The following is a 10,163-nucleotide window of genomic DNA, read 5'->3' on the forward strand; positions in this document are numbered from 1 at the left end:
GAATCCGTCATTGCTTAGGGTTCAGGAAGAGTGTGAACAGAAGAAACCAGTAAGTAGAGAAAAAGAGGAAGCCAGTTGCTTTGCAATAGAGAAGCTGTCCTTCCACAAGAGCATGGCACAGAAAGCCATCCTGCTCTCTGAGTTGTGGGGCCCAGAGCTGGGAGATTATGAGCCCCGTGCTGGTTTCCTGCTGTGGGAGCCAAGACACAACATCTGGACAAAAAGCTTGGCTGGGGCCACTTGATCTAATCTCCTCAGGAAAGCAAAGGCTATGGAAAATCAATGACAGCACAGAAGGGGAGGCTGGGAGAGGATGAAGGGGCCCCTTATCTCAGAAAGCCTGGGTAAGAGCCTTGACATTCAGGCTCCTGTTTTGCTAATCATGTAAATAGGAAGATCAGGATGGCTGGGAGTGAAACCGTGCAGCCTTTTTCGGGAATCATGGCAAAAATTATCCCGAGAAGACGAAGAGATTGAAATTCTTATACTGTCTAGTCGGTGCACACCCAGTGCCCCAGGGCAGATAACTAGGACACTGAATTCTGGGATGCAAGGCAGCAGCAGGGTACTAGGGTACACAACCCGCCTCTAGAATGACCTTCGTCCCCTTTGTAAACCTGCTTTGCAGGATCCCCTTCTTCCATGCAAAATATGGAAACTCTCTCTTTTCCTCCCCCCTCTCCCTGAGGATTTGTAGTAAGACTGAAGCCACTTACTGAAAATTTCAACGAAGCAGTCTGTTCTATTTGGACCAACCTCTATTAGGCCACTGGACACATCTAAGCCCCCGTGTTGCTCTCTCTTTGAGCCTAAAGGAACTGATTTTCATTCAGGTGGTGACATCTCTTTTGTCTTTAAGGCAGGGTGGTGCCGGAAGGAGGATCCGGTCCCCATCACCCGGTGCATGCTGAGCTACACACATTAGCTTGAAAGCCAAAGAGGGCTTGGAGGTGAGACTGTGGAGTTGAGCTTTGGCAAGATGCCCTGCTTTTAGGCAGATTGTAAATTATAAATAAATAGTCTCTGTTCTTCTTTTGCTTCAGCATGTAATGAAAAACAACAGAGCCCTGCCTGCACGGTCCTTCTGTTTCCGCCTCAGATTTGCTGTTAACAGTTCCTGACTGGAAATGACTCCAGGCAGTCACAGACACTGGCTTTTATTGTGCCGGCATCTTTTTTAAATACACAGTCCCAGACGTCAATTTAGCAAAGCCTCCCTCACCCCACGGAGATGTGCATGCACCCCTCAGAACCAACCATGAGGCTCCCTGTTGCTGTGGGGGGTGTGGTTGTGGGTCACCAGCCCACCCGGGTGGGGATACAAGACAACATGTCTTTGGTTAGTCAGACTATTTAGCAGCAAAAGCTGGAGCAGGAACCCAGAGCCCCGGAAGGTAGCTAATCCCAGAGAGAAATTACAGCCAGTGTTATACCTACTGGGATGTTCACCACTACGATCCACGGAACCGAGAGATTTGTTCCGAGTTTGGAGATTTACTCAGCACAAGACCACCATCTGTAGAAACTAGGCTTTAACGTGAAAAGAAGCCAAGAAGAAGCAAATCCTTCTGCTTGGCTTCTTTCTGCCTCTGTCCACTAGGAAGTCAGTGCATTCTCCTCTGCTACACCGTGGTCCAGAGGGAGAGTTTAACAACCAAGCACTGTTCCCTCCCTCTTCTGTGACTTTCACACCAGGGCTGCACTTCTGTGGACAGGCTTCATGCCTGGGAGAATCCGGCTTTGTTTCACCGAGCTGTTGAGAGCCCTGTGAAGCAGGGCTTAAAGCCTGCAGACAAGGGAGAATTCAGAAACATAGCCCCAAGGGATGGCAGTGGGGCTGGGGTGGGGGGTCTGATCTCCTCTTGTCTTTTAGCTGCATCTGCACACAGGGCTGAGAGTCTCATCTGATGCCACACCCTCAGACAGCGTGTCAAAAACAGCCGGAGACCACAGAGGTCACCCCTCGGTCATGCACAGAGGGGGACCACAAAGAAGGAGTTGGTGATCAAATTACTACTTTTACAAGTAATCTACCCCAGTCAAGGTGGTGTTTGTTCTAACTTCAAAACTAGAAATAGCAAGCGACAGACTCCTTTTTAAATTTTCATACAACAACAAACAAACAAACAAACAACTAACAACTTGCCTCAACCGTGTAACATTTTATTTCCTGGGATAAAAATAGAGACTGAATTATCAGAAGTCTTTCTTCAACATCATTAAAATGCTTTTCAAAGAAAGTTACAAGAATCGTTTAAGGCGCACAGAAAAAGTCAGTCTTGCTTTTCTTCCAGAACATTCCCTGCCCTAGACACAAAACACTGATACCACATCCCAGAAAAGAGAGGCTTACAGACACAGGAACCAGAAGAGCCATAACCAGGGTCTCTGGCTCTAATATAAGCATCACAGGGAAAAAAAAAAAAAAAAAAACACACATCACAATAACTCTCTCTTCCATAAATACAGCATTCCTGGAAAATGTATCCAAAATATCTCCATCTGAACTACAGTACAAAAATCCACTCACCGGTCATAAAAATAATATTTGCCCCTATACGCAAATAAAATCGTATGTAAAGCAAATTTGGAACACATGGAGGGGGTTACAAAATCTCTTGGGATCTGGGCTATTTAAAGTCATTTTTGTTTGGGTTATCCCTCTGCTGGGTATAGGGAACTGGCTACAAATACATCCATTTCACAGGGCTCACCATTTCAACAGCTCCTGCGTCATGGAATGTGGTACTTTTTAAAAATAGGCGACCCTTGGTGTCATGGAAAGAAGAGGAAAGATGGGGATCAAGGGAGGGGGTGGGAAGAAGAAGTGAAAGAGGAGTGACAGCCTTCAAGGTGGGCTTGAAATACTCTGTGGTATAAAGTAGATAGCCAAGCTCAGGAGGCCGCCGCTATCCCCACCCCACTGCCACCAATCTTACGAGTCGGTGGCTCCCCCTTACAAATCCGTTTCCCGGCTCGTGTCCAGGCAGAGGGCATAGAGGGACCTCCGCAAGTCCACGTTGCTTTTGGCCTTGAGGTTACACTTCTCCAGGGGGCAGCTGCCCCTTCGGGCTCCGTCTGCATTCTCCGGGGACACCCCAGCCTTGCAGAGGGATCCCTTGCTCCAGCTGGCCTTCCGAGGGCCTCCGCTGTCCAGCCCCGTCCCATGGCTCTGGCTGCCCTGCTCTTCCTTAAGAGCTGCCTGCTCCTCGTGGTCCGTCTCCCGGTGGTAGAAGTAGTTGAAGTTGGAGACAATGACGGGCACAGGCAGGGCGATGGTGAGGACCCCCGCGATCGCACACAGTGAGCCCACGATCTTGCCCCCCACAGTGACGGGTCTCATGTCCCCATAGCCTACCGTGGTCATAGTGACTACGGCCCACCAGAAAGCATCCGGGATGCTGGAAAAGTGGGTCTCCTGGTTGTCAGCCTCTGCGAAGTAGACGGCACTGGAGAAGAGGATGACTCCGATGAAGAGGAAGAAGATGAGCAGCCCCAGCTCCCGCATGGAGGCCTGCAAGGTCTTGCCCAGGATCTGCAGCCCCTTGGAGTGGCGGGACAGCTTGAAGATGCGGAACACCCGGACCAGGCGGATCACTCTGAGAATGGCCAGGGACATGGCCTGCTGCCCATTCTGGCCGCCCCCTCCACCCCCTGGCTGTTCTGCCAGCTCAGTGCCCAAGGTGATGAAGTAGGGGAAGATGGCCACCACATCAATGATGTTCATGATGTTCCGAGAGAACTCTGCTTTGCTGGGGCAGGCGAAGAAGCGTACCAGCAGCTCGAAAGTGAACCAGATGACACACGTGGTCTCTACAATGAAGAAGGGGTCAGCCAGAGTCCTAGGCAGGAGAGGTGCCACCGTAGGGCCAGAGGGAGGCGCCAGAGGCCCGCTGCCATTGGCCCCCCTGGAAGGCCCAAGAGGCTGGTGGGGCACTGGGGGATGGCGGAGAAGCTCCCGTTCATCCCTGAACTCAGGCAAGGTCTCCAAGCAGAACGTGATGATGGAGATGAGAATGACCAAGACGGAGACGATGGCGATGCCCCTCGCGGACCCCGAGCTTTCTGGATATTCAAAGATAAGCCACACCTGGCGTTGGAACTCGTTTCGGGGCAGGGGCTTCTCCTCTTCTTTAATGAAACCCTCGTCCTCCCGGAAGCGCTCCATGGCCTCGTCCCCCAGCTGATAGAAGCGGATCTCATCTGCGAACACGTCCAGGGAGACGTTGACCGGCCTCCGCAGGCGGCCCCCGGACTGGTAGTAGTAGAGGATGCCATCGAAGCTGGGCCGGTTGCGGTCGAAGAAGTACTCGTTCCTCAAGGGGTCGAAGTAGCGCAGGCGCTTCGCCGGGTCCCCCAGGAGGGTATTAGGGAACTGCGCCAGGGTGCCCAGCTGCGTCTCGAAGCGCAGCCCGGAGATGTTGATCAGGACGCGCTGATGGTGCAGGGACCCCGCGCCCACCACCTGGTCCTCCGCCATGCCCAGGGCGGGGTCGCCTTCTCCCTCCTCGTCCTCCGGGGGCAGCCTTCGAGGCTGCGGAGGCTCCTGGGGCAGCGGTGGCAAAGGCCGCCCTCCCGGGTCCACTCCCCTCTGCGTGCCGCGCGCCCTTGGCGCAGGCTCTTTGGGTCCATCGCTGAGCCCAGCCGTCGGGGGACACTGGAGCTCTCCCCCTATGGCCTGGCCACAACCTGTCCCAGCCTCACCTCCTCCTCTGACGGTCATGGCACCGCCGTTCTCCAGGGGCACCAGGGCGATCTCCATGGCCAGGGGGCAGGGGGCATGCTGCACCCCTGCTGCCCGGCGTCCGAGCCCCCCACTCACGCCCCGCTGGGCGCCTTGCCTCTGGCTCTTCTACCGCCGTCGGCCGGCCCCCCTGTGGGACGGCCTGGGGCTGCTGGCGCGATCCCCTGGCTCGGTCCTGACGTCAAGAAGCTGCTGCCCTGCTCTCTGCCTCGCTCTCCGTTCTGGCAGCCCGTTACCAAGCAGCCAAAAGCCTCCTTCCAGCAGATGCAACCTTCAGCCGCCCCTCTCTGGCTGCGGGGCGGTGCTCGGCCTCCACCCTGCGCGACTCCCCCGCCTCTTTCCTCCCTCCGCCCCGTCCCCTCCCTCCTCCGTCTCCCGCCTTCCCTCCTGGGTATCTCGTTAGCGGATGTCTCCCCAGAGGGCACAGCTGGGGCCTGGGGCGAGGGGAGGAAGGGGGCTAAGGGAGCAGCCTTGCGGAGGGAGGGAGTAGGGGGAGGGAATGGAGAGGCTGAAGGAACAGGTTGTACTGAGAGCGTGGAAACTCCCAGGGCAACCAGATGAGAAGAGCTGTGGATTTCAGTTCACCTGGGAACCCGCTGAGCGCCAAGGGGACTCCAGGGGAAATGAATTGCCTTGGGTTGGACGGGTGAGACATGAGATAACAGCAGTGCCTTTACAATCCTCCTTTGGAGGAGTAACTATTGTCTCTTCTTTGGGAAGAATTACAGACAGGAAGGGGCTGGGCAGAGCTATGGGCCTTGGGGATCTAGAAACCTAGAGATACATAGAGCTGGAGATACCTCCAGACCAATGGTGGAGAAGCCCCTCTCTTCCCGTCTTCCTACACACCCATCAAAAGGTAACAACGCTGAGAGCTGACAGCAACCCCCTGCCCTTGCCCTGGGACAACCCTGGTTCTCAGTGCAGAGAAGTCCTGGATTATGGGACAAATTCATTGTCTGGTCTCCTATCCTCGAGAACCGACAACTTCTAGCTCTCAAGTCCCAGTTGTAAAAACCTGTCAGGGAGAAGAGCAGGAGGAAGAAAGAGATCCTGGGGAGAGCTGTTCCTTACTGGTGAAGCTTGCAGCTGGCAACTGCAGCTTTGTGCAGGAGGTTTGTGTAGGGAGCAGGGGTAGGGGTCAGGGAGGCTGTGGAATCCCAGGGCTGGAGGACTCCCAGGAGCAGAATAAGAAGCAATACTTACTTTGCTCCTATGATGTACAGGGAGCATTCTCAGCACTTTACTTTTTTTTTTTTTTAAGATTTTATTTATTTATTTGACAGAGAGAGATCGCAAGTAGGCAGAGAGAGAGAGAGAGAGAGGAGGAGGAGGAGGAGGAAGCAGGCTCCCTGCCGAGCAGAGAGCCCAATGCGGGGCTCGATCCCAGGACCTGGGATCATGACCTGGGCGGAAGGCAGAGGCTTTAACCCACTGAGCTACCCAGGCGCCCCTCTCAGCACTTTACAAATACTGACTGGTGCATTCCTACAGCAGCGTATCTGCTCGATACTATTACTATCTCCATTTCTTCCGTGAGCAAAATGAGACACAGAGTGACTAAAATGCCCATGGGCATGTGGGTGGAAAGTGGTGAGGCTGGGATTCAAACCCAAGTGAGCAGAAGTTACCCTTGCTCCCTCCACTCCAGTCCTCTCTGGAAATGCATAACCCCCTTTCCAGGTGCAAGTGCACCCTCCCCACAGCATCTAGGCTGAGAGCTTCAGTTTCTTCCCGCAGGAGGCCAGAGGATGGCTGAGTAACAGCTAAGTCTTTCAGGGTCAGGAAATGGGCCTCAGCCTCTGTGGGGTTTTAGGGGGCATCCATGGCCAAGGGAAATATCTTTCAAGGCACATCTGCCAGTTCCAGACACACCTTCCTGGTATTTGTTTGTTCCAAGCTACCATAAAGTCTCTGTTTTTTAATGTTCCAAGTTCATTCAAACTTTTGAATGTGTGTCTATTTTTGTTCTTGAATGTTGTTTACTCTTTATATATGTGGATGTCAGAGCCTCTTGTCTGTGAATATGTCTGCACAGGAGGGAGGTTTTGGAAACATGCAGTGCACAGAACTTTTGTTGGAATAGCAAGGTGCGCACACGCAAGCTTCTGTCAGGGCTGAAGAAAGAGATGTGCACGGGCCTTTTTGTGTGTTGCGTGAAGGTGGTTGTGAATTGGGTGTATGTAACTGTTTTCATTGTGTGTGACCCTGTGCATGAGGTTGGCTATCCTTGCAGATGTGCATGAGTGAGGAAGGGGCTGGAAAGGGAAAAATCAGTATGTGGGAGCATCACTGTAACCACAGGGCCTTCCTTATACTCCCCTCCCCAGACCTCTGCCCACCCTGCTCCACCTGCCCTGGGTTTTTATTCTTCTATGCCTCTGAGGTTGTACATCAGGAGTAGGCCTTCCTGCCCCTGGGAACCTAGGGCCTACGGAGCTTGTAGAGGGTGAGGTCAGAGACCCGCAGCAACTGAGTCTTGTTTACTGACTCACCCGGGTATCTTGTAAATACAGGGATACCATCTTGGTTCACAAGAGCTCTGCTTGAGCTCCCTATGGGAGAGAATTTTCTGGACCTTGTCTTTCAGGGGCCCTTAGAGAGTCTGTTCCCTGAAGAACAAGAGCAAAACATAAACAGTGCTGGAGAAGCACACACCAGGCCTCCTTGATGTGGTATTTTCTTTCTGCTTTCCATACATTTACCAGCTTTGATAGGTTTCTTACAAAATTGGCTTCGGATGTTACATGTGGCAGCCAGGGGGCTATACTGGGAGGATATCCTTTAAAGATATCCTTTAAAGATAAGCTGAAATTGCTTTTCAGCTTCCAAGAGTGCAATTAGCTGAGAGCTTCTGGTCATTGGCAGCTTCAGGCCCTTCCTGGGCAGCCCTCTCCCAATGACGGGGCCCCACAGGCTTAGAGGGTTCTGGCCATTTCTGCCCATGGCAGAACTCTTCTGCTGTGCCATCTTTGCTCTGAATCTCTCCTGTTGGATTGACTATGATTTTGTATGAAATACGTTGTAGTCTGAGACTGTTCACCCCACTTCCTCTACTTTTTCTTTTCACGGGTGTCCTTGGGTCAGCATCAGGAGATGAAGTCTTTCCCTGCTGGCTTCCATAGGTTCTTTTCTCTTTCTTCTGTTTCTTCCCAATAAACTTCTTACACTCCAACACTAACGGACAAATCCTCTAACTGCAAGTTACCCTTTGCTCTACGCAACTAATCCTAGGAGATAAGCCCCTCTAGAGCAGAACTTCATGTGCACCATCACTTGAGGATCTGGTCGTAACACAGACTCTGACGTAAGGTGAGCTTAGAACACAATTCACTCTCCACCACTACGCTGATGCTCCTGCTCAAAGATCACACTTGTGAGCCACCTCCTCACAGACAAACCCGAGATAGGGTCTTCGAAGGAATTATGTCCTAGATTATGTCCCCCAGAATGAGCTATACAGAAGAGACAAATAGGAAGTCTTCCCTTAATGCATAGGACTGGGCCCAGCGGACCACAGGAGGACTGGTAAAGTGTGCAGAACCAAGAAGAAATGATTAATAGGAGAAGTAAGGCATTGATGGGGAGGAGGGCTGGGCTCAAAGAGGAAGGAGAGAGAGAAGAGGAGGAGGAGGAGAACGAATACCAAATACTACCTTTATTAATCCACTACAAAATAATTCACTGAGTGTCTACTATGCACTAGGCATTGTTCCAGGTTCTGGGAGTATACTGATGGCTGAGGCATACATATTTCTTAACCTCTGTGGAGTTCTATCTTGGGGAAGGCAAAAGCCATCAAGTGTCTAATTTTACACTGGTTGTTTAATCACAATTTTATGAGACACTATCTAGAATTTAGGGTGTTGTGATAATAGTGGGGAGCCTGACCCCATTTAGGACGTGAGGAAGCTTTCCTGAGGTGGTAATGGGGAAGACAACAATCCCAGGTGGTTGGAAGAGTGTGTTCCGAAGCCCTAAGGCTGGTTTGAGGAGCTAAAAGTTAGGGTGGTTGATGGGCGGCTCAGAAAGAGCTCTGTGAGATGGGGCCAGAGTGGTAGAGGAGACCAGATTCTGAAGAGTTTACTAAGTCATGTTTTCATGATCTCCAGCAGGACGCCATAATACTTCCTTTCTTCCATGCTCAGACACTTTGCTTGTGTCTATTAAAGCAAATATCCTGGGGCGCCTGGGTGGCTCAGTCGGTTAAACATCTGCCTTCAGCTCAGGTCATGATCTCAGTGTCCTGGTATGGAGTCCCGCATGGGGCTTCCTGCTTAGTGGGGAGTCTACTTCTCCCTCTACCTCCCCTCTGCTTGTGATCTCTCTCTCTCAGATAAATAGAAAAAATCTTTTAAAAAATTAAACAAATGTGCCAATAAACTTCTAGTTTATGCTCTACTACTTGTTTTAGTCTTTTCTCCCCTCCACTTCCACCAGAATATATCTTAAATTTATCTCAATTGTGTATATGTCTATCTTCTTTCTCCTTCCTTCCTTCCTTCCTTCCTTCCTTCCTTCCTTCCTTTCTCTCTCTCTCTCTTTCTCTCTCTTTCTTCTATCTATCATCTATCTATCTGTCTATCCATAATATGTAGGTAAGGAAGCAGGTAGATGGATAGCTAAATAATTGAGAGAAATAGAGAGACCTTGAAATCAAAGATCATACTTTACTCATCCCCAATTTTCCTTGCACCATCAAACATCCATCTTATGAACTTCAATAAGTATATGTTATATTAAATGTCAATAAACCAAGAGAAAGGAGTTCGGCCAAGGAGCAGGAAGGGAAGCAAAACAGGGATAAGAATTGAACATGAGTTCTGAGATTAACTAAATACTCAAAGGGATTGTGGACATGAAACCCAATCAGAAAAACATAAGACTCATTTGGGTGACCAGATAGAGGAAGTGAATTAAATCTACTTCGGCCCTTTGTTCAGATTATATGTATTACTTATTACTACACAATCCACCTCAACTTTGTGTATAAAAACAACTTTGTGGCTAAAAACAGTTGAATATATTGGACTGTGCAATTTAGTTCCCAAGCTGAGGGAGCCTTTGAGACCTAAAGTTACTGTAATTCTGTTTATTATATAACACTAAACTATGGAGCATAAAAATCCACTGAATTTTCATCTGGATCAAGGGAAAAGCTTCTACCATTGAGCAAAATTTAAAGGAACAGGAAGAGATGAAAATAAAATTCTGTTCTATATATGCCACTAGTCATTCCTCTCAAACATCAGTTTCGCTTCTCCACCTTGGACGGGGTTACAGACATGGGAACCTCATAAAAAATGTGATGAGAGGGCCCTAGCACGAGGCCAGGCTGACAAGTCAGTAAAAGTAGTAACCAGTGGGTCCAGGGCTCAGGGCTCAGCTACCTCTGCTCCTCCCTTTAGAGGGTGAGGGG

The 10,163-nt window shown here is 50.5% G+C and overlaps 1 protein-coding gene across 1 annotated transcript; it reads right to left on the reverse strand.

Annotated features, from left to right (window-relative positions):
• Positions 1 to 2,167: 2,167 nt before the first annotated feature.
• On the reverse strand, positions 2,168 to 4,999 carry KCNA5 (potassium voltage-gated channel subfamily A member 5). The gene has a single exon (XM_046010810.1). The coding sequence runs from the start codon at positions 4,760 to 4,762 to the stop codon at positions 2,957 to 2,959; it is 1,806 nt and encodes a 601-aa protein (XP_045866766.1). The 5' UTR covers positions 4,763 to 4,999; the 3' UTR covers positions 2,168 to 2,956.
• Positions 5,000 to 10,163: the final 5,164 nt, after the last annotated feature.

This window comes from Meles meles, chromosome 7 (genome assembly GCF_922984935.1).
Source record: "Meles meles chromosome 7, mMelMel3.1 paternal haplotype, whole genome shotgun sequence".
NCBI classification, from domain to species: domain Eukaryota; kingdom Metazoa; phylum Chordata; class Mammalia; order Carnivora; family Mustelidae; genus Meles; species Meles meles.

Excerpts from the sequence above, each read along its gene's own strand:
- KCNA5 (XM_046010810.1), bottom strand. The coding sequence starts at position 4,762 with ATGGAGATCGCCCTGGTGCCCCTGGAGAACGGCGGTGCCATGACCGTC.